The following is a 24,287-nucleotide window of genomic DNA, read 5'->3' on the forward strand; positions in this document are numbered from 1 at the left end:
TGGTAGAGTGAGATCACAGTTAGATTACTCACAAATCATTAATTGTGACTTTTTTTCCCCATCTTATTGAAAACTACTGTGTCAGGCTAAAAAAAAATAAAGATTAGCTTTCCTTAAAGAAAAAAAATCTTTCATTTGCACTTGAATGTAACATTTATGTTGTGAACAGAGTATTTTAACATCTTGAGGACTGATAATACGTCTTAATATTAACCTTAGCGAAAAACAAATTAGGCAGAACATAATTTAATAAGTTTAAACTTCTTCCCACACAATTTTACATTTAACTTAAAATACTGTTTTAGCTATAATAATAATAATAATAATAATAATAATAATAATAATAATGTCATATCAGAAATTTTTTGATGTATTTAGAATAACTAAAACATAAACACTAAACAAACATTTGATATTAATGCTAAAATATCTCTAGTGTTAGGAAAGATGCAACAAAATGATTTTTAAAAAAAAAAATCTATTTAAAACTTAAACACTTTTATTGTTCACCAAGCTAAAGTATATTTTCACGGAAGCCTAACCTTTATGCATACTGCTAACCAAAATAAATCTAAAAATAATTATTTTGAAAGGTCCATTTTTGCAGATGACCCACTTTCAAGAGAACTTCCCTCTGAACAGTGTGTGGGTAAAGGTCCCATACACTCAAGCTAGAGAAAGTAGGCACAGTAAGATGTCTTTTTAACTGAATCACCCCTGAGGGTACAACAAAAGTCAAGACACACGTCTTACATAATGCACAGGCCACTGTTGTTTTGCTGTCCTTTGTGCCCTCACCAACATCACTGTCCCTACCTTCTGCACACACTGACCTATCCCCCTTCTCTTTTTTTTATTTTTATCTTCACAGTGACTCTGCCTGAAGCAGAGACGCAGCTTCTGCCCAGCTGAAGTGGAGCGAGGATGAAAGCTGAGTCACATTCTCATTAACTCGCATGGCTGCACTCTGCTCCACAAAAATAAAACAGTCCTATGCATGTACAACACGCACATCCACAGATGAAACAGCCGCACACATAGGCCTCCGCTTGCTCATAGACACGTCAAAAAACATTTATCACATTAGAGCCTGATGGCCGTGCAGATCTAAAAAGAGACCTTAGAAGAAGGAAACTAAAAAGTAGCTCTGTCATTCCTTTACATGGACATCAAACCTCCTAGACGGTCATGCTGTCACCAGAGAGTCACAGCAGCCCTGAGCACTGACAGCAGATAACTGCAACCTCTGCTATAAAAAGATCAGCTGACACAGTCTGAAAGTGCCTATAGATAAACATATGGACATCAAAACACTCAGCGAGGATAATTTTTTTGAGCTAACACACTACTTTGATCCAGGAAAATACTATTCTGATCCAGGGAATGTTCTGAAGAAACACCCACTGCTGTGGCATCCTGTGGGCATCTCCACCATCCCTTCAAACACCATAGATTGTTCTTAAAGCGATTAGTCAAGGAAGCTGGCAGAAACAATTCATCCAATGAAAGTGTCAAAAAGCTGAATAAACCACATGGACTCTGTAGTAATAGAGATCAATCTGTGCTGCCATCTAGAGGCCAATTTTAGCACATTTAAAATTGGCCACATTTAGAAATGATTCAATTCTCTTTAAAGCATGTTTCAAGAACTTTTTGAACATTTGAGTTGAGAACATTTCATTAAATTCAATTCTGTTTATTTATACAGATCCTCTTTATAGAAAATAATAATAATCTAAGGCACTTTCCATCTCAAAGCATCCAGTTCATGTCTAAATGCATAGAAATATGAATTTAATTTAACCCAACCATACAGACACATTCAAATATAGTGGAATACATTCCATTTCAATGCTAGTTATAATACAATACTGTGAAAGACTTTAGAGCCACTCCTCCTCACTGAGTAAGCAAATTGTAACAGTGGACAGAAACAACCTGCTTCACAGGAAATTATGTCCAATGACTGACTGGGCGTTAAGAACAGCCGAAGCAGAACTCGCAGAGAACAAACAAAGAAACAACAACAAAACAGACAAGACTGATTCAGCACTTTACACAGTAAGAAAGGCTGGAAACACAAACTATATTAGAAATTTAAACTTCTAAAAATCTATTTTCGATCAATGATTTTCAAGCGTTTCTGTTCAAATACATTTACAGTGGAAGAGACAAGTGGTTCAATATATACAGATCCATTCAATTAACTCCAATATCACTGAAAAGTTAATTTTTTGAGTAACTCAATTCAATAAGTGAAACACATTGTGTAGCTTAATTACACACAGACTGATGTTCTCGAGTCTTTATTCCAGTTAATTATGATAAAGCTAATGAAAATCCAACATTTGTGGTCCAAATATTATATTAAACCAATAGGTCTTAAATCCCTTTATTCTGCTTACTTTAAATGAAAAAGACAATCAATATTAAAATTTACAGGCTCATAATTTTTTTAATAACCATATTGTAAAACAATCCACACTGTACTCTCCGTTTTATAGTTCTAAAGTCATAAAAGAGCATCATGAAAGTTATTTTATAGTATCCTCAGATTTTAAAAAAAGAGATTATATAACCATGAACCAATTTCCATGACGTTTGTAAACAATAATATCAGTGCATGTTTGTCTGATCTGATCAAAGATCTATGGTTTCACACCTCTTCTGTCTTGACGGACATCTTTGCCTTCTTCTGACGTTCCGACTTGGGTTTCTTCTTTTTTTGATGCAAATCAAACTCTCTCTTTATTTTTAGTCCCTTGCACTCTCGTTCATGCTCTTCTTCGTTTTTTGGCTGCTTTAAACCTGTCATTTCCTTGAGGTTCTGAAACTTCTTGAGGTCACCACAGAATAAAACCTAAAAGAGGCAAATAAGTGGTAGCAGCAGATCCACAGTGAAAGAGATGGAAACATAGTGGATGATGATACGTACCGAATGGGCCCAACCTGCATATGGCCCCCACAGCTTTCTGAAAAAATCCCCTGCAGAGAAAAAGTTCATTAGATATTTTGTTTTTGTAGGAGGAGAACTTCAACAATGTGTGGAAAAGCCAACCTATATCTCTGTGAACTTTTTCTGTGAGGGTCTTTTGTCCGTTATCAGAAGTATACTTATAGTCCCGCTTAGCGATCTGCCAAACATGTGTGTCCACAGGAACGGCCTCACACTTATCCAGACACATCAGACAAACACAGTCTGCCACCTACAACAAATACTAATTATTACTTCATGTCTTAATATCGCTCTAAAATTAATATCAATAAAATGTAAGGATCTAACATGTTTGCGTTCTGTCTCACTTTGGTGCCAACTCCAGGGAGGGTTCGGAGAGAATCACGGGCCTCCAGATATGGGACGTTTCGTAAACCAACAAGCCACTGGGGCCCGTGTGTGTCCAGGATCTGCTTAGCACTCTGCTGAAGGAACCGAGCTCTGTAGCCAAAGCCCAGATCCCTGAGACGCTCCTCTACACCGCTGTCTGCAGATCACAAGAGCAGCATATATGAAATAATAAACTTTTATTTTTCTGTGAAAAAGAAAAAGCTGTTGAAAAGGACATTATGAAGTACTAAATGTGGGTACATCAGACAAAAAGCACCACAATAAAAGAACCAACAATAGCCCCTCATGAAAAGTAAAATATGCCGTAGTTCAACAGTGACTTGAAAAATTAGTTACTTTTACACAACACCTAAACCTAACCCTAATTTCTTTTTGGGAAGAAAAAAAATTGAAATCATACAATTTTCCTTTCATTTGATACCTTGAAATTTGTGATTAACATGAACAAGTTCCACTTTAATGAAACATAGACTTTTTTCTGTTTTATCTGCAAAATGATAAGTGTTTGAAAATAATATTATTTGTACGGGTGTAGAGAGACTTGGTCAATCCTGTAAAGGGCGTGCAAATCCTAATGCAAAGTTTCATGCACCTGCCAGTGCGGACAGTGTGGGAAAGTCATGGTAGGAGGTTTGATCCAGCTGACAGAGAGGGCTCCCCAGAGTCTGACACAATCTCTCCACCATGCCCTGAATACGCGAGATGTGGTTGTTGGAAGTGCAAATGAAGGAAAAAAGGCATTCTATGGGGTCCTGACGCAACATCCGCACACCTGCAAAAACACCAAGCAGTGCATTTTAGATCGGGTTCAATTCACTGTGAAACAGTAACATGCATACATGAACAAACACACTAACCTGTAAAGATGTCAGAAATCTTCTTGAAGTGAGAGTCTGCTGCACCCCACTCCTTGTATAGATCCCCCAGCTTCACATGCAACTGGAAGTAGTCTCTCAGCATCTCTGCTTCCACCTCAGAGTGGTGCGAGGCACTGACAGACTCTGCCCTCAGAGAGTCTTCTGAGCTGTTTTCTCCACCAGCTCCACTCTGGTGTGTGTACACATAGTACCAAAGAGTGTCTTCTGTTTGAGTCAGGGTCCAAACACGCCCCCCTATGACTCCAGTCCAGTGCCCCTCTGCGGTTTCTCTCCAGCTGTGAATTACTTAAATGATGATTAAATGGAAAAACACAGGAATACGCGCAACTTCCGGTTCATTTAATACTATGATTGATCTGTAAACACTCACCGGAAAGTTTGTCCACAAGCAAGGGTGAGCTCCAGTCGCAGCTCCGACTTTGCGCATGGCAAAGATCGCCACAATTTGGCCCCTGAAGACAACACCGCATGTTTGGCCATACTTGTTTGGAGCTAAAAGATGCCTTTACTGACCGATAAACGATCTGTAGTAAAAACGCATTGATTTGTCGGCATGCGACCTGCAGAGAAATGAAAAGCGACTGTACAGATAGTTATATGGTGGATTCACTCTTTACCCGTCAACCGGCAAAATCTCCGGGTGACTAGTTGCGAGGGAGGAGTTTCTATAGTAGATAGAGGTGGAAGCAGGTGGAAGATGGGCTCACCCTAAATATTTGAAGACCACACACCGATTAGGCAAGAAGATAAAAAGGCACACAATTACCACCAGTTGACTTAATAATTATTTGTTTCCTCTTTTGCCCTGCTGTGACATGTACTCCCCTAGATCTTTCAAAGTTGGATGTGATATATGGCACTAAAATGCTAGCAGCAAAACTATAAGGTTATCTACAGTCAGTAATTGAACAAAGTGAATATGATGAACATTATGAATTCTGGGCACATGTGGTGCACAGATATTTTGCATGCAGTTTGGACCAGATTTTTCACAGCCCTGAGTTTGCTTAGATTGAGTGCCGCCGGTTTCCTCGCCGGCTGATAAATGGAGCGGAGCCAGCTGAAGGAGCCATCAAAACTTTCACAGAGTTAACACAGAAAATGACGGACAGAAAATAAGTTACACTGCGATGGAAATATTCACACATGTAAAAAATAAAATAAAAAAAGAGCGCTTTTCTGTTTTTAAAATGATCTCTCACGTAAATAAAATTTGATTATGTTACAAACTTTTGCTAAATAGTGACTGAACTATCAATCTGATGCAACGTTACTCTAATTCTGGAAGTCCCTCCCTCGCTGATGTCAACAAACAGTTGATTGGTTAATAGACTTACACTGTAATCAAAGCTCATTCGTAATTGGTCAATTCTATGTGTGGGGTTTGTGCCCTATTGGCTAATAATTTTCTAGCGTAATATTTTTGGTTTGCGTTAGACAGGAAGTCTCTCTTTCGCTCTTCCTCTGAGGAGACGGAAAGTGTGCGGCGGCGTTGTGTCTGTGGTTGTACCGATTTCTAAAGTGGACTAATGGCTGATACTTTGACACTTTTCACCTCGATTGGGCTCAGCGAGCAGAAAGCGAAGGAGACGCTGAAAAATGAAGCTTTGAGTTTGGCACTAAAGGAAGGGATTATTCAGGTAGTAGCTCACTGGTGCAGCTGGGATATGTCGCTGCTCCGCATATTAACTTAACTCATTTTGAAACTAACTAAGCAATAAACATCAAGCTTAAATACCACTTTTGCTTTAAATGTTAAACTTATATTTTTCACATTATTTAATTTGGTATGAGTACTTTCTCTTATGTCGACAGCTATTTTTAACTGTAACAGAGCTGGAGAAAAGGCAACAAATTTGATCAATTTTTAAAAACTGTTTTTGACAGGCTCAGCGTGTCAATGGGGCATCTGGAGTGGACAAAGCCATGGGCACTTTGCTGTACAGTATGGCCTCCCGTCTTAAAGACAACAAACGCCTGGTATTTCTGTCAGACTGCATCGCTCAGAGGAAAATCTGTACAGAACTACAGCTGGCAGGTAATTTCTTACAACATTTGATATGTACAATGAAAGCAAAACTGAATAATAAACCTTAGGTTGATGTTGACTGCTTTCTCACTTATGTTATCTATATATTTTGCAGCTGCTTTAGACTTTGTCAAAAGTCATCCTGAGGATCCCATCAGTCAGAAGGAGTTTGATGAAACATGTGGTGTTGGTGTAGTCATAACACCGGAGCAGATTGAGGATGCTGTAAGTGTATAATCTCCCACTACTCTGAAGCAAAATGCCTAACAAATACAGTCACGCACTCTTAGCTTTTTTGACATATTATCACATTACACCCAACACAAACCATTGCCTAGAAGTGGACGTTGAGCCTCATTTACCAATACTTCTAAATACATTCACAGGATCAATTACCTCAGAGTCATTTTAATTAGAAAACATAGTCCATCCATGTGTTTTTTTAATCAAGTGACACATTGGTGAAGTTTAATCTTGCAGCATTACAAAAACCCTAAACATACAGCCAGAGAGTCACTAAAAGAATTTTAGTGATTTAAAGCAAGTAGTCCTGACTGTCTGGACAAGAAAAACAAAAAACATTATTTAAATTAATTATCACAATATAGTTTAGAAATTACCATTCCAGTTTCTAAGATAGCATTTAGAAACTAAAATTAAACACACAATTCTCAGAAGCATAGTTTGTACATGATGTCTTATAAGTAAGCTAATAAAAAATGCACATCCTTACCTAGCAATATAATCGCAATCTCTGATCCGTCTCGTAAAATTGATTAAATCGTAGTGGCAACACACGCTGTTTACAGGCCACATTTATTGTGTTATTGACTTCCTAAGCCTGCCGTTGTCATTTCCTGTTCCTCAATAGACTATTGTAATAGTTTTATTGCATTTATTAGAATGTCCTAGTTAAAGTCCAACTGATACTCTGTGGTAGGAAACGTAATGCTTAGATCACAGGTGTCAAACTCCAGTCAGCTCTAAAAACTGCTGCTCTTCTGCAGTTTTTAGATGTGCCACAGGTACAAAACACTGGAATGAAATGGCTTGATTACCTCCTCCTTGTGTAGATAAATTCTCCAGAGCCTTGCTGATGACCTAATTATTCTATTCAGGTGTGGTGCAGCAGAGGCAAATCTAAAAGTTGCACGACACCGGCCCTTGAGGACTGGAGTTTGACACCCTTGGCTTAGATACTTTCCATCCAGCCTCACTGAGCCCGAGCTGATTCACAAAGAGAAAAGGTCTAAAACTTTCATCTCTAGCTGTGTGAAGCTGGAAGAGACACAACTTGGGAAAACTCAAAGCTATAACTTGAGCAAAAGTGATTTTTACAAAGTTTTGTGACTGAGAACTAAATAAAAATGCATGCAACACTCTTAATATTTTTACTTGCAAAAACATTTGAAAACGGTCTCAATACTTGAACTTTAGATTTACATGGTAAACAATTTACAAACACAGAAGTTTGAGTTGGTTGATCACATAAACTCCCACTAAATGCACTATAATTTGTGATTGTAATGTAACAAAATGTGAAAAACACAGAGATGTATGCATTACTATTGCAAAGTGGTATAAACCTCTCACTATGTGCACCAGCCGTGGTGTGTTGAGTGACAGTGGAATGTTGTGCAGGTTGAGTCTGTCATCAAGAAGCACAAGGAGCAGCTGCTAATGGAGAGGTATCGCTTCAACATGGGATTGCTAATGGGTATGATCTCACATTTGTTTTGAATATTATCACAACCATTACAGCAGAACAGACAAACAGAATGTCTTTTTATTTGTTGTAGGAGAAGCACGCTCAGCTCTAAAGTGGGCCGACGGGAAGGTGATCAAAAACGAGGTGGATGTGCAGGTATACATGGAGGAGGAGTGGGTTTGCTTTAATTAAATACGAACAGGTGACGTTACACATTACCTTTGGTTTTAAAGGTTCTGCACCTGCTCGGACCCAAGACGGAGGCGGATCTAGAGAAGAAACCCAAGGTAAGAGAGCTATTACATATGTGAAGGAAAGTTTATACTGCTCTCACCTGAGCTGCTTCCTGCTATGTTTTCTGGCTCTGTGTAACCGCTGCATCCTTCATGCTTTGTTATGCAGGCACAGAAAGCAAAGGTGGCAGAGAATGACGTGAAGGCGAGGAAAGAGGAGGTGACATTGAATGGTGAGCTGCAGCAAAGCAGACAAAAGTGCATTGAACTGTTTCTTATTGAGCGTGTGTCTTTTTTTTTTGGTTGTTTATTAAGGTGATGGAGATTTTGTGGAAGGAAGATCTCTAATGGAGCAGCTGAGAGGAGAAGCACTGAAGTTTCATAAACCGGGTGAGAAGAAAACTCTTAGCATTTAGATGAAGTAGCATCTTTTTGTCTATTGTTGTTCTTGTTGTCAACATTAGCATTAGCATGTCTCTGTATGACTATGACTGTATTACTGTACTGTAGTACTGTAGGCCTTGGACACACTGCAATACAACAAACTGCACCAGATTGAGATTGAATAAACTATTTTATGTTCTTTGATTGATAATAATTGATCATCTGCAAAGAAAAGTCACATCTTACACATTCACAGATTATATTTCTTAGAAACCAGTTAAATCTCTCTCTGGTGCATTAAGGTTTTTTCTGCATATTGGTAACATTAGACGATGTAACACAGGGTAATTTATTTATAGTCTGACTTTTACTTTTGTTGTTTTCAGGAGAAAACTACAAAACCGAGGGTTATGTTGTGACTCCAAAAACAATGGATCTCCTTCAGAAACACATCGAGTTCACAGATGGACAGGTACAGATGCTAAAAAAGTTCAAATATCAACATAAAATGAAAAGTGTTCATATTAAATGATCTGAGTGACTGAGTTTTGCCTGCTTTTACTGCTTTAGATCCGTACCCGTTTTCCACCTGAGCCCAACGGTATTCTTCATATTGGACATGCTAAAGCCATTAATTTCAACTTTGGTTACGCCAAGGTACATTTGCCTAATTTAAAATCAGTTTGCTATTTTTTGTGAAGAAGTTTTCTCTGAATCTGAACTCTTTCTGCAGGCAAACAGTGGGATTTGTTTCCTAAGGTATGATGACACCAATCCTGAGAAGGAGGAGGAGAAATACTTCACTGCCATCAAGGACATGGTGGAATGGCTGGGTGGGTTTAATTGATGTTTTATCTGATTATAGAGTAAGCAATGATGCATGTATCAGGATTCCTCCACCATCCTAAAAAGTCTGAAATGTGATTTACGTATTTTCCAGGTCTAAATAAATATGATAAAAGAAAATCAGTGTATGGAAAAATTTTAGACTTTCTAGCCTTTATTCCCTATCTTAGAGTTCACACAACTCTTTGTTGTGTGTTGTGTGAACCCTTCCTTTCATCCTTGTTTGTAGGCCTTGCTTCTTTGCCCCTCCTCCTGTTCATCACTCCATGTTTTTTCCATGTTCCATACTTAAAGCCCTGACCACAGTCATCTTTATATTTTGTATTTTTTAATTGCTAAAAGTGACTCAGACCATGTGTAGTTGAGACCTGGAAAAGCAGGAGATTTTTAAATGAATATTATGTGCGATCCTTGTATTATAAACCGGCTCCTAATCAGTGCAGCTGTGCCTCACAGGTTACACACCGTATGATGTCACGCACGCGTCTGACAACTTCCAGAAACTCTACGACCTTGCCGTTGATCTGATCCGCAGGTAAGCGGGGGTTGAGGACGTTCGTAGGAGTTTATTTTGACGGACGGCTGAATTTCTGATCATCCTGTCTGTCATCAGGGGCCATGCGTATGTGTGCCATCAGAAGGGTGAGGAGCTGAAAGGCCACAACGTTCCCCCATCTCCATGGAGGGACCGACCTGTCGAAGAGTCTCTGGTGCTGTTTGAGAGGATGAAGAAGGGCATGTTCGCCGAGGGAGAGGCCACGCTGCGGATGAAGATGGTCATGGAGGATGGGAAGATGGATCCTGTGGCATATCGAATCAAGTACACGCCTCATCACCGAACAGGAGACGAATGGTAAGGAAACACGTTTTAGTTTTCATTACTTTACTGTAGTTTCAATCAATTAACTTTTTGGTTTATCTTCCTTTTCAGGTGTATTTACCCTACCTATGACTACACACACTGTCTGTGTGACTCTATTGAAAACATCACCCATTCTCTGTGTACCAAAGAGTTTCAAGCCAGGTATATCAAAGTGTTTGATCTGTATGTAACTGCTCTTGGCTTTGGTTTGAAGGCATTGGTTTGACCAAGTTTTTCTGCTTTTTGCCAAACATTTTTAGGCGTTCCTCGTATTACTGGCTGTGTAACGCTCTGGATTTGTACTGCCCCGTTCAGTGGGAATATGGCCGCTTGAACCTCACCTACACCGTTGTGTCGAAGAGGAAAATTATCAAACTTGTTGAGACTGGTGTGGTCAGGTGACAAAACAAATCTTTATTTATGTTGAGATTAAATTTATGGGTTTTTTTCACTCTGGTTCTTACCGAGCCCATTAGGGGACAAAAAGGGATTTTTTTTCTTTGTGTCCTTTCACAATACATTTGCTCATACACCTTTGGGTTTTTTTTGTGTATAGTCACAGGGATAAAAACAATATCAGTTAAAATTGCAAACTTATTGTGAAAGAAGGCAAGGCAGGTTTTTATAGAAAAAAAACTGCATGGCTTACAGACATTTAATAAAATATTTAGCAGAAAAGAGAAGCTTTTACACAAGTTGTCTTTGAACAAAAGACAAAATAGCAGATGGGTTCTAAAACCACCTGCCTTTAGAAAATCCATTGGTCTTTCCTGAAAGTTACAAAAAGTTACTCTTCATTATTTATAATAACTGTACATAACAAAATATCAACAGGCATCCTTCTCAATAAAAATCTGCTGAGTGTTTAATTTGTTGAATTATTTAAGACTCGAGGCTTACGTTATTGAAAGTTATGAGTATAAATCACTTCAAACTATTATATTCTGGACTAATGCAGCAAACTTTGCATTACACTTATAGGCTTGTGTTTGATTTTTGTCCCACATACACCTTGTTGATCTTATTTTTTTTTCCTTATCTAGAGACTGGGACGACCCCAGACTCTTCACTCTGACTGCTTTGAGGAGAAGAGGTTTCCCCCCTGAGGCCATCAATAACTTCTGTGCACGCGTATGTAGAGTGGAGGGATTTTGATCTGCTGCACAGATCAACAATGATTTAAATGTAAAGGAATATGTTGTTGTGTAATTGTAACTACCTCTGTTTCAGGTTGGTGTAACCGTTTCCCAGACGACGACAGAACCTCATCTGCTGGAGTCGTGTGTGAGAGACGTCCTGAATGACACCGCTCCTCGTGCCATGGCAGTGCTGGAACCCCTCAAGGTCACCATAACAAACCTCCCCAAGGACACAAAGGTTTGTTAAATTACTTTCAAATAAAAAATACATGTGATAAAGATTTATATATTATTAAGTTTAACCTCACTGCGATGGACTGGCGACCTGTCCAGGGTGTACCCCGCCTCTCGCCCAAAACGTTCGCTAGAGATAGGCACCAGCACCCCTCCTGATCCCTCTAGGGATAAGGGTGTCAGAAAATGGATGGGTGGAAGTTTAACCTCATTAAGTAATCAGACTGCTGTTGTCTTCACTCACAGATGGATGTAAGGGTACCAGACTTTCCTGCCAATGAGGCCAAAGGCACCCACACCGTTCCTTTTACATGCACAATATTCATCGAACAGAGCGACTTCAGAGAGGTTAGAAGGATGATAAACAAAGCGCTCCAACAATATTTTTGTGGAAGCCTTTCATTGTGGACTTATTGATTTCAATTTTTTTTTTTGCAGGTAATGGAGAAAGGTTACAAGCGTCTGACTCCAGAACAGCCGGTTGGCTTGAGACATGCTGGGTATGTCATCTCTGTCCAGAAAGTCATCAAGGTAAATGTCTAAGTTATTTCATTTAACTGTAATACAAGAAATCCAAGAACCATTGAGTCAAAACTATTTTTAGGGAGTTAAATTTGTAAGAACGAGGTGAATCCATTTATGATAAACCAGCCACCGGGTGCTGCTTGGACCGTGGTGCCTCAGCTACATATTTAAACTGCATTAGTGCATGTTTTTCAATGCATTTTTTTAAGATAAGCTATCTTTACCTATGTTACAAATCATGTGGAATAATTAGATTTAAGGCACAATTTGTCTCAATTAAGTATGCATTAAGTTTAACATGAAATCATTAAGTGTAAAATTAAAAAGTAGAAATAAGCAAATATAATAAATATATATAATATATCTACACATACAGTACAGTTGTGTCCAAACTTTTGGTCTGTACAGTATTTCTGATTTTTACAAGTATTTTTAGCTTCCAATGTTCAGTGCAAACATTAGTTTTGCACTGAACAGTTTTGGATAAACTGTTAAATCACCACATGGCAATCAAGTTATTACTCAATAAGTCATCTGATTCCTTTCTGCTTCTCAGGACTCTCAGGGTAACGTGGCGGAGCTGGAAGTGACCTGCTGCAGCTCAGAGACTGCAGAGAAACCAAAGGCTTTCATCCACTGGGTCAGCCAGCCGCTGGTGTGTGAAGTGCGTCTCTATGAAAGACTGTAAGTCAAAAGCGACTGCCATCCACAACTAACAACCTGTGATTAAAAACTCAACTAAGTGAGAAGTCTCGCCCGCTTTGTAGCTTCCTGCACAAGCACCCAGAGGATCCGTCGGAAGTGCCAGGTGGCTTCCTGAATGACATCAACCCTGTAAGTCTTTGGCAAGAGTTAAAAATGTATCTTCATCATTCAGTGGTTAAGCTTTGATTTAGGAAATACACTGGGCACTTTTTAGATTTATTCCAAACCATGTATAATTGTCTTTCTGCTTCACAAATATGCTACTTTGTGTTGGTCTTTCACATAAAATCCTACTGAAATTCAGTAAATGTTGTGCATGTGACAAGATGATATTTGTAGTAGTTCAAGGGATATGAATACTTTTACGAGTTTCAGGGGGTTTTCTGTCTTATCTTCTCATATTGTCTTCTCTAGAACTCCCTGCAGGTGGTCAGCAGTGCCTTAGTGGATACCTCAGTGAAGGATGCAAAAGTTTTGGATAAATTCCAGTTTGAGAGAGTTGGTTACTTCTCTCTGGACCCTGACAGCTCAGCTGATAAGGTACAATAAAACTCAAATCAATATTGAAATGCTTCATTTTTATCGCTAGCAGCTATTTATAAACGTCTTTTAGATCTATATTAAATACATACACACTCTAATGGTAAGACATGCTGTAATGTGGTTTTTTTTTTCCATTTCAGCTTGTTTTTAACAGAACTGTCACACTCAAAGAAGACCCAGGAAAGATCTGATTGATTAAAAAAAAAAGAAGCTGTGCTTATTCCCCAGAGCCTTCAGATACTTGACCACTGTGTTTGTATCACTTATGTTGGAATGTCAGCAAGGACACAGACAGATCTGACTGAGACTGCTTTAAATTATATGCCTTTTCTTGTTGCCTGAAACATTTCTAATCAGCTCTTCTCATGTATGTCTCGTTTGACTGGTTCATAAGGGAAGCAGCAAACTTTGAGGCTGCTCTTTGGTTTGTCTTACGGCTTTACCAGTCAGTGTTAAGAGCCCCTTCAAGATTTGTGTGTGTTTTTGCTGCAGCAGTGACTATCTGTTATGTGGGTACCTGTAAGCAACTTTGATTAAAAAAAAGGGGCTTCCTGAGCAAATTTTATTATGACTGATGTTTTACGTTAAGGGGATGCTCTCAAATGCCATATTTGATTTTCTTACTGAGGTGGTACCATCCCATCTTGTGGTTTTTCAGACTCACATGGGTCCTTTGTACAGCAAAAAATAAAATTAATATGATAAAACTGTCTGCGTTTATGATATAGTGAGCATGTTTCCATATCCATGTAAACGGCCAGTAATGCACTGATGGTTCTTGAATATTTATACTTACCAAAAGATTGCTCAATGGTTTGTAAACCAAATGTTCATGAAAAAGTGGGCTACCTTTTCACACTATTGCTCAAGGTACAAAGGGAGAGATTGTTTACTAATACCAAGGTAGGCTGAACCTTTTTTCACAATAAAAGTAAACTTCAGACAGTGAACTTATAAATTCTTTAAAGAAAAAGCTTTTTGAGGGTGGAGTCAGACCTAGAAACATTATGAAGAACAGTTCCAGTAAATGAGTAAGAATTTTGGCTGCTGCAGCACAAATGACATTATTATGCCAGTGATTAATTTAGTCATGTCTTCAAAATCAGAAGTGATTACTAGAATAAGCAATGAGGGAAAACCCAGATGATTATGTCATTTAGGGCTGTAGAGTAACTTGTACCGGTGTGCTTGACATTTTTTCTTAAGTGCACCTAAAGTTTTAACTGTGATGTTCTGAGTTTAACAATACAATACAGCTACAATGTTTAACTCTGTAGTCTACTGTATATTGGCAACAAAAATCAATGCTAAAGTAAAGCATGAAGACACCTGCTTTACATCACCACTTTTTCCAAGCTTATCTGAATCAGGATAATACTTTTAACTCAAGACTTGTTCAGGCAGCTCATAAACTCTGTACTCTTGGATAGATAAATGTAGCTAGTTTACCACTTTTTCGACCTTCATTCTCATTATAGCAGTACATAAAATCGCATTATAGTATAACTACTACTGATGTAAACTGATTCATCACATATGGCATCAGAATAACAGTTGTATGGACAGGAATACTTTTGACCACAATAAGAGCACTTTAAACCATAAACATTAAACAACGTGGGATAACACCACGCCAGACTGAAGTGCATGGGAATTAACTCCCACCTGCCCAGAGCTTCGGAAGTCCCTACTAAATATTCGGTGCATCTCTCTGGCACCACCTTAAAAGATTTAGATGCCAGTGAGCCACTAGGAGCGTGTCTCTGGAAGAACTGTGTTTTAAGGTGGAACGATATCTGCGCCGTCAGCTCTGCTTTTCTGATTGTACCAGTCGCCTTTAACAGATTACAAAGCAACTGAAGATCCTCGCGATTTTACCTGTCAGAAATATCGCGATAGCACCCCAGAGTTACAAATCGGTAGCCTATTGGTTTGAGGACGCTGTTGTAAGATGGCGCCCAGCGGAATATGAGTCGGGTGGGAAAAAAAGGAAAAACTACAGCTAACGGAAAAAAAACAACCCATTAGGTAGCTGCTAAAAACACCGACAATATTGCGCTGTCCAGTTTATTGGAGGAAAACCGTTGTGGACGACTTAAACTTCGAGCTGTTAGAGACAGGTAGCCAATATCCATGCTAATACTAGCCTATTAGCTTTAAGGTAATCAGAGAAAAAACAGTAAAGCGCAACTGACGTATGATGGTTTGTCAGGAACCGATGGTTTGAACACACCTTTAATCTATTGCGAAGCGACAGTTGCCACCTGAATTGTTGGATTTGACGCTTGTTTCCAACGACACCGTGATTGGCTTTATTTTGCAAACAACACGCGGCTAGTTAGCAATGCACCTGGCTAACCTAGCGCGTTGTGTAATCAACAGCTTGGTTGGGGTCTGTTCAGACATGTAGCCGTAAACATTACAGTAACATAAATCCAGTTTCAAGCGTGCCCGTTTCATCCTGAATATGTTACCAACCCAAGTCTGCTGCATTCGATTTGGAAAGTGACCGCGCTTTTGTCCCAGCTCGTTTACACTCAGCCGGAATTAACCCTTTCCTATTACAATCTCTCTCTGTGCTATCACCAGTCATTTAGCTCTGACTGCGTCCGACTGAAGCCGGTGTTGGATGATTTTAATGTAGTCATCTTTTTTTATTATTATTTTATTTATTATAGTTTTAATTGAAATTCAAAATTTCGCTTTATATCTTTTCCCCCAGGTTTCCATCTCATCTAAGGGATAACACTCTGCAGCTATGAATAATGCCATGGATAGCAGCAGCTCATATGAGGAGCTAGTGAGACAGAAAGCTCGGAGCATTCCTCAACATCGTATGAAGGAATTCCTGGAGTCCTTGGCCAGTAAAGGTCCTGATGCTTTGCAGGAGTTCAGCCAACAAAGTGGAGACACTACAACCACCACTACCACTATGGTTTACCAACAAGAGACCAACTGCATCTATACAGACAGTACAGAAGTGGCTGGGTCGCTGTTGGAGCTGGCATGTCCGGTAAATGAAGTTTGTGTGTTACACCCCCCAATGCAGATTCAAAAATGTGTTTATATATATATATATAATTCAATGAGTTTCCTTTATTTTCATGACTATTGACATTGTAGATTCACACTGAATGCATCAAAACTATGAATAACACATGTGGAAATACGTACTAAACAAAAAAGTGTAAAACAACTGAAAATACCCCTTATATTCTAGTTTCTTCAAAGTAGCAACCTTTTGCTGTGATTGCTGCTTTGCTCTGCATTTTCTTGATGAGCTTCAAGAGGTAGTCACCTGAAATGGTTTTCACTTCATAGGTGTGCCCTGTCAGGTTAATAAGTGGGATTTCTTGCCTTATAAATAGTCATGAAAATAAAGAAAACCCATTGAATTAGAAGGTGTGTCCAAACCTTTGGTCTGTGCATTCTTTATTGCAAGCACATAAAGAATGCACATGATTAAACTTCAGACCAGATTATTTAGGTTAGTGCATCAACTATGTATTTTCATTATGATATTTGTGTGTACAATATATACATATATTGCATTTTAACAAGAATCTGGTCAGCATATGCTGCATGTTATATAGTGTCGTGAATTCAGAGTGCATTCATTATGAGTACACAAGCATGCTTGGTTGCATGCTTGGCTTCATGGCAATAGATGCACACACTTGACACAGATTATACCCTGCAAGATACCTGACTTCCTAGCTACTAAAGGACTGATTGTTAGATTTTATTTTGGGGTTTTGAAGTGTTTAAGTCTCACCTTGTCTGATCTTGGAGGTCTTTTACCAAGTCTAATCAAGAAAGGATACACCTTGAAAAATAAGATGCTTTTAAATGTTTGGAGCTCTAATCTAAGTAGAGGTAATTGTGTGTGTGCAGTTGCTTTTTCCATTTCAGTTCAGAAATATTAAAAAACTCCTTTTGACTCAGGTGGAGTTTGATGTTGCTTCTGCATTGTTTTATACAGTATCTGTTTTATGTGAATTTTATTTTCGTCTCTACTAGTGAATTATGTTTTGTGTGTGTGCTCCTGACTTTGCAATTTAATTAGTTATTCCTGATCGCTTCTTCCTTTGAAGTATTTTAGTGGTGTTTGTTGTTTAATTATTGCAGTGCAGAAATTCTCTACAACTTTATTTGTTTAGCTCAGGGTTTTCAGATGAAGGACAAGTTATTTTAAACTTTTAGATGCCTTTGTAGTCCAGCACACCTGAATTAAATAGCTGAAAAACTTCTGCAATTTCATGCTATGTAGTTTATACAGATTTCTGCTAATGACATTTGTATTTGATTCAGGTGTGTTGAAGCAGTCACCTGGCTCAGTTTATGTTCACTCTGATTTCTAATGTGGAATACAACCTTAACCAAAATGACTGCAATATATACATATGTAATTTTGTTTTGAGAGTGCTTCTTTTAAAAATGAAAACCTTATCCTCTGTTGCAGGTTCAGGTGCAGGTCCAGCCACAGCAGCAGCAGATGCAGGACTGTGCATCACAACAGACTGTCCAACAGAATGCAGAACAACAGATTGTGCAGGTCAGAATCAGAATTTTAAGAAAAACATATTGTCATCTTATCCAGTTTGACAATATCATGTTTCCGCTTAATGTCCTGCTTATAATAATGCACAGGTGCAAATTCAAGGCCAGCAACAGGGTCAGATGCTTGGCCAGGTACTCCAGGTGCCCGCTGGTTCCCATCAGCAGCTGCAGGGCATTACCACTGCACAGCTGATTCAGCCTGGGGAACTGACAGAGGAACAGCAGCAACAGGTTTGTCCATATACTATTGGTACTGGAGTTTATAGCAAGATGAGGCAGTAAACAGGTTGGGACTTCATTCACACAGCAAGTCTTGATTCTCAATTCGAAGTTTAAAAAAACAATTTTTTTTTTAATGAAATTTGAGTATTAGTGGGTTTTTTTCTTTACATAATGGCTGGAGCTATTGCAATGAGATATTGTAATAGCACATCTGTGTGAAACACAGTAGTGTACAAGAATTATTTTATTTTACTTTACTTTACTCATTATTACTTCTGACCTTGTGTGTTTCAGCTGCAAGCCCAGCTGGTGGCAGCTGTGGCAGGTGGGCAGCAGATCCAGATCCAGACGGTGGGGGCCCTGTCCCCCACTCAGCAGCAGGACGGTGTGGAGCGGAGGGTGATGGGAACCGCGGTTACTACATCCCAAGCACCAGGGGTCCTGCAGCCAGCTAAAAAGCGTAAGGTGGACATGCCCATCACTGTGTCGTATGCCCTGCCTGGTCAGCAGGTAGCCACAGTGTTGGCAATCCCACAGGGTCAGGGGCAGCAGCAGAGCTACGTGTCACTGCGGCCAGACCTCCTAACTGTAGACAGTTCCCACCTTTACAGCGCTACTGGTACGATCACCAGTCCCACAGGTGAAACCTGGACCATTCCTGTGTACTCGGCTCCTGCTGGGTCTGGGGGCCGTGAGCAGGTCACACACATTGCCATCCCCCAGGAAGCTTACGGGACGGTGCAGGTGGCAGGGACAAACACTACAACATTGACCACAATGCCGACCCAGGTCACCATCGAAAGCGATAAGCTAAAAAGCCCTACTAGTCAAAGTCAGACTGTGCAGGCGGTTTCCAGCATAACGAGCTCCACTGGGATGAGCAACCAAGAGGAAGTGGTTCACACGCTGGCCGCAAACACGCTCTTTCCCGCCCAGCTGATGAACGGAAACATCCACATTCCCGTGGCTGTGCAGGGCTACTCCAACGCCACACAATCCATTATCTGGGACCCCCAGCAGCAAGTGCTGCACACACAGGGACTGACAGGGCAGGATGGACAGCCGCTACAGGTAATAACACAGCATCCTTTCATCCTGCAGGTGTTTCATTTCAGCTCAGTGAAGGTTTTTAATTTTTGTTTTGGTTGGTTGTTGTCAGGGTCAGACGGTGGTCGCAGAAGTAGATGGTCAAGGTCAGCAGCAAGTGCAGGTGCAGGAGCTGCTGCTGCCCGCGACCCTGAAGCCAGAGGAGGGGCTGGACGTGTGGCGGCTCTGGGCTCAGAGGAAAAATGCAGAGCTGGACAAATCGGATCAGAACAAACTTGCTCCAATAGGCCGTGAGAGACCATGCATTTTACTTAGAGTTAAAGTGACAAACAATAATTGGTATGAACAACTTTCCCCATTGTGGGATGGTAAAGGATTTTCTGTTCATTTCTCAATTGGCATTTTTTCTTATGTGGTGCTTCAGGACGCCAGGCGCTCCGTTTCCAGGAGGATCTGGTGTCGTGTGCCGTGGCTGAGCTCTGCATGGGTCTGTCTCTGATGACAGCAGAGGCTCGGGGGCTTGAAGGAGAATCATACGAGGCGGATGTTCTTTATTATGTATTTCTCTGCATACAAAAGGTTAGTTACACTCATTCATCCCCAAAACTCTGTTGATCTGTAGCAGATTTTAGTTAACACAGAAAAGAAATTCAGGGCTTTTAATTTGTATAGTTTACAATTGAAGTTGGAAAAATAATTATTTTGTTCCAATAATCTTAAAACTAAATTTTACTGCCTTCCAAACAGGAACTAAATGAAAGTTTCTTAAGTGGATTTTGACATTTTGATAGAACTCTAGGGCTTGTTTTATTTGTCCTGCTAAGCATCTCTGCATCCAATAGACTAGAAGTTAATGGCACCACTGATGATCTGCTTCTCTCTCTTCTTCCCTGCAGTATCTGTTTGATAACGGTCGAGTTGACGACATTTTCTCAGATCAGTACTATACACGTTTCGCTCATTGTCTTCATCTAATCTTGGACCCCTGGAGGCCGTCAGTTCATCCTCTAGGTACACTCATATATTTATTTATTTTTTATTTTTTGAATTTGCTCTGCATAAATTCCCTAAGTTCCAGCTGCATGTGCAACAGTTTTCTAAACCTACCAGCTCTTGATATTCTGCTCTTTACTTCTTTCCCCAGGGTATGTTATTCCCAGTCATGTAACAGAGGAGATGCTGTGGGAGTGTAAACAGCTGGGAGCTCATTCTCCATCAACACTGCTCACAACTCTCATGTTCTTCAACACAAAGTGAGTTTCAAAGCCCTCCAGTATTCTGATGGTTCTGCAGATATTTAATTAACAAAAAGGGTTTTATTCATTTAATGATGTATAATCAAATGTCGATCGGTCTGCATTCATCTACTGTATATCTTTAGTAGTACTGCCTCATTTTTGATGTTGCTCTGTTTTCCAGATATTTCCACCTAAAAACAGTGGATCAGCATCTAAAATTGGCTTTTTCAAAGGTGTTGAGACACACCAGGAAGAGTCCCAACAATCCCAAAGACAAGAGCACCAGCATACGGTACCTAAAGTCAGCGGAGAGGTTCATAGGACAGAAAGGTAAGAGGATAAACAGATGTTAAAGTCCTTTTATAATTGCATAATATGATTCAATTCAAACTATTGACCAGTGGCCTTAAAAAAAAATGTTAGTGCGATTTTCACTCTTTTTAAAAGTGCAGTAGTTTACACAGTCTACTCTCTTGTAGACTGCGTAAAAATCCTGTTTATTATGTTTACTCATGTATGAGGTAATCAGTAGGCCTGTCACAATAAGGAATAGCTCAATTATAAAATGCATGATAAATTAAAGCAAGCTCAATAATTTCCATTTGCATGATTTATCGTTTTCTCTTTCTGGTATAAGTTGTTTTTGGTAGAAAAACTTGTACTTGTGCTTTCTGATTAAATCCAAAAAGTCTTCAGTTTGGTGCTTTGGACTCAACTTTTTTTAAAGGACAATTTTGTTTAGAGACTTCATATTTCAAATTTTTTTGTTGCTGTTTTGTTTATTTTGGTTATATGAAATATCTTCAAGTTGTAGTGTTAAATGTTCATTAGAAATGAAAGTGTATTTATCTTTAAGAATGTATTCATGCATTATAATACCTTTAACATTATATCACTTGAAAATGGTCTCAAAACAATATTATCGTTTATCGCAATAACTTCTGTGATAAACATGTGTATAGAGTTCACACGTGTAATCAAACACATGTGAGCTCTAAACCCAAAGGATAGATCTATTATTTGTGAATTTTGTTAGATTTTTTTTATGCTTTCACACAAACATCATCGCCCACAACTGTTGATTGTTTATGACCAGTTTTTTTTTTTTTTTTACATGGTCTCTTTTGCTGCGGTAGAACCTCAAAAAGCTGCTTTCTGACAAAATCCAAAATGACGAGTTGCAGTTCTCCATTGAGAGTAACGATGACTGTCTTTACTTCTCGTTCAGTGACAGATGACATGTACTCGGAACAGCTGGAGGACCCTGAGAACCCACTGCGCTGCCCTATCAAGCTCTATGATTTCTACCTCTTCAAATGGTAAATAGGAAGCGACTTCTTAATAAGATTTAGTTTCTCTTAGAGGAGCTGCTATGATTAAGTAAAATTACTGGTTGGTGTAATTGAAAGGGTGTGAAGATGCTGCACTCTGCGCTGAAGTGTCTTAATTTGCAAGATTATTGCTGTTGAGAATCTGGAAAAAAAAAACATTGATGCTGAATAATCTAGCTTCTCCATCTTTTAAAAATAAATATTTATTGAACCCTAAAGACCTGAACCTTATTTGGTAATTCTATGTCGTAAAAAGTCTGAAATACAAACTCAAGTTTATGTCTTAAGTTTGCATGTTCTATCAGGAATGCAGCAATGGGAAAAATTGGGGCTAATGTTGATATCTGATAGTAATGTAGTTGTTTTAGAGGATAATCGATATTTGAGATTACATGCTTTTTACTAATGTTAAAACACTGGGAAAATTGACATTTCCAATATGTCAAGTGGTCAACATCAGTTCATGCCGATACACCGTCCACTTTTATGTTCAATCATTAATTGTTTCCTTCAACTTCTAACATGTTGTTTTGAGAAACATATTTTACCTTCATCTCTGAGTTGTTGCTCTTGCTGAATGATTTGGGTTTTTTATGTTGTTCCAAAGCTACATATACCAAGACGAATGAAAGCAATAAATGAGAGCTTATATGAATAAGCTCAGTTGCTCTTCATTCAGTGGAATTCAGTGCATCCCTAGATATCAGCTGTCCATTCAAATTTCCTGAAAATGTTGCTCCTTAACCTGACTAGCATACATCTTAATTGTAGTCAATTAAAATGATGTCGCATTTTTTATTTTCATTTCCAGCACCTCCATCATGCAAAAGTGTCTTCAAACGTCAGTTCAAATTGTGTAATTTGAAATCATGGATTTTAGTAGGTGGCTAAGACTCATTGTCTATAATGGTTATGTACCTAATTACATACCTTACAGTAACTTAAAGACTTACTTTGACAGTAACTCAGGGCCGGGGTTGGAGAACCTCGGCCTAAATGACTTAACAAGAGATCCACCAATCAAACTTTCCCTGGCTGTTACAGATCGTGACCAGTACCATGTTTTTTATTTTATGGAAATTATGCTTGAGTAATAGCCAGTAATGAGGTTCTGATTTTGTAACAACAGAAAGTGAATGGGTTACAAGGATATCTCTATTTATGCTCTAAAGTATAAATAACTATAACCTTTAATCTAATAAGTACACCCATAAAATATCCTCACTCTTGTTTCCGTTGTGTGTTTGTACAGTCCTCAGAGTGCTAAAGGCCGTAACGACACCTTCTACCTGACCCCGGAGCCGGTGGTGGCTCCAAACAGCCCCATTTGGTACTCAACACAACCAATCCCCCGGGAGCACCTGGAGCAGATGCTCGCCCGAATCCTTGTTGTCCGTGAAATCCAGGAAGTGCTTAACATGTCGGAGAGCGTGAACTAGGACTTGAAAGAGAAGTAAAAACAGAAGGGACTCCTCCTGTTTTCATCAGCCAGCCTTTGATAGCTCGTCATGAGTAGTTTGCTCTTCTCACTCTCCTCATTTTATTTTCTTTTGGGGTGGCATGTATCTGTTTATATCACATGCCGGCCTACCTTGGACATGAACTGTAAATACACTTAAAAAATCAATATATAGGGAGATTTGTCTCATCGAGACAGTCCCCTTTTTTGTCTTCGTTATGGCCAAAGGATGTAGAGTCTAATAATCTTTTAGTGGACCTAAACGCTAATTTAAAAGTTATTTTATCTGTTGGTTCACTTCACCAACAGTCTGATATAAATGTTAATTTTCTTACCTGTTTTAATCTGTAATATATTTCCAATTGTCACCATGGTTGGCCTACACTATGCTGCTTTTCCTTTTCCTATTTGTTGTTTTATTCCTTTGTCTGCCTTGGTCGCTGTTGAGTCTCACAGTGAATATCTGAATTAAAAAAAGACAAACTAGGTATGGGAAAAGTCTTTTAAGTTATATACATTTTCTTTTCTGATATCATTTTGTTTGTGTTGAGCCTACTTATTTGGAGATGCTGAGCTTTTGAGGTTGCCTGCTTAAGAGCACCCTCTGTTGGATCTTGGTGGTATTAAATCACATTAGTACTTAAATCCTCCATGGATTTGATTGCAACAGGCTGGCACCGCCTAATCTGCAGCTAATAGCACTTGCCACAGGGTGAAGGTGTGGCAAAGGCAGGACTTGGACGCTGACGTCTGCTGAATCCTTTATCTCTTGAGGACATTAAACACAAAGACTAAAGAGGGATCTAATGTATCATGTCTACTGTACTCCATAAAAGACTTAAAGTGGGTCAGCCCTACATGTTCTATAATGTATAGTACCAGTAGTTTCTCCATGAACTGTAATGGGATTCAGTCATTTAAGGAGAATGCCAGTGCCTGTGTGTTTTTCAAACATGACCGTTTTTGTACAGCCACTACACCGTGTGTCTGCCTTTCTG

The 24,287-nt window shown here is 39.1% G+C and overlaps 3 protein-coding genes and 1 long non-coding RNA gene across 6 annotated transcripts; 2 read left to right on the forward strand and 2 right to left on the reverse strand.

The window, feature by feature from the left end:
• Positions 1-472: 472 nt before the first annotated feature.
• Positions 473-4,850, reverse strand: ogg1 (8-oxoguanine DNA glycosylase). Its single transcript, XM_028025458.1, has 7 exons — positions 4,595-4,850; positions 4,204-4,499; positions 3,939-4,118; positions 3,304-3,482; positions 3,059-3,206; positions 2,936-2,985; positions 473-2,860 (listed from the first exon to the last, which is right to left on the reverse strand). The coding sequence occupies exons 1-7, from the start codon at positions 4,702-4,704 to the stop codon at positions 2,657-2,659; spliced, it is 1,167 nt and encodes a 388-aa protein (XP_027881259.1). The 5' UTR covers positions 4,705-4,850; the 3' UTR covers positions 473-2,656.
• An 819-nt stretch (positions 4,851-5,669) lies between these two features.
• Positions 5,670-14,144, forward strand: qars1 (glutaminyl-tRNA synthetase 1). Its single transcript, XM_028025194.1, has 23 exons — positions 5,670-5,864; positions 6,112-6,262; positions 6,369-6,478; positions 7,895-7,970; positions 8,053-8,117; positions 8,195-8,248; positions 8,364-8,427; positions 8,510-8,584; positions 8,965-9,050; positions 9,149-9,235; positions 9,312-9,411; positions 9,881-9,959; positions 10,038-10,277; positions 10,356-10,448; positions 10,547-10,684; positions 11,330-11,417; positions 11,517-11,663; positions 11,906-12,007; positions 12,098-12,190; positions 12,741-12,868; positions 12,952-13,018; positions 13,304-13,429; positions 13,573-14,144. The coding sequence occupies exons 1-23, from the start codon at positions 5,754-5,756 to the stop codon at positions 13,621-13,623; spliced, it is 2,331 nt and encodes a 776-aa protein (XP_027880995.1). The 5' UTR covers positions 5,670-5,753; the 3' UTR covers positions 13,624-14,144.
• Positions 10,456-23,108, reverse strand: LOC114149431 (uncharacterized). The gene is made up of 3 exons (XR_003596501.1): positions 22,757-23,108; positions 17,154-17,160; positions 10,456-10,467 (listed from the first exon to the last, which is right to left on the reverse strand). It is a non-coding gene; the product is annotated as an uncharacterized LOC114149431 (long non-coding RNA).
• Positions 15,316-24,263, forward strand: LOC114149385 (glutamine-rich protein 1). Of its 3 annotated transcripts, none has more exons than XM_028025215.1 (12): positions 15,316-15,460; positions 16,155-16,445; positions 17,895-17,987; positions 18,083-18,223; positions 18,509-19,285; positions 19,374-19,551; positions 19,686-19,840; positions 20,158-20,272; positions 20,406-20,514; positions 20,681-20,829; positions 21,728-21,818; positions 23,083-24,263. In XM_028025215.1, the coding sequence occupies exons 2-12, from the start codon at positions 16,191-16,193 to the stop codon at positions 23,267-23,269; spliced, it is 2,250 nt and encodes a 749-aa protein (XP_027881016.1). In that variant the 5' UTR covers positions 15,316-15,460; positions 16,155-16,190; the 3' UTR covers positions 23,270-24,263. The 3 variants fall into 3 exon arrangements, with proteins under 3 accessions (XP_027881016.1, XP_027881007.1, XP_027881025.1); XM_028025206.1 differs by having other exon boundaries at positions 15,340-15,552; XM_028025224.1 differs by lacking the exon at positions 15,316-15,460 and adding an exon at positions 15,617-16,072.
• Positions 24,264-24,287: the final 24 nt, after the last annotated feature.

This window comes from Xiphophorus couchianus, chromosome 1, assembly GCF_001444195.1.
Source record: "Xiphophorus couchianus chromosome 1, X_couchianus-1.0, whole genome shotgun sequence".
Taxonomy (NCBI): domain Eukaryota; kingdom Metazoa; phylum Chordata; class Actinopteri; order Cyprinodontiformes; family Poeciliidae; genus Xiphophorus; species Xiphophorus couchianus.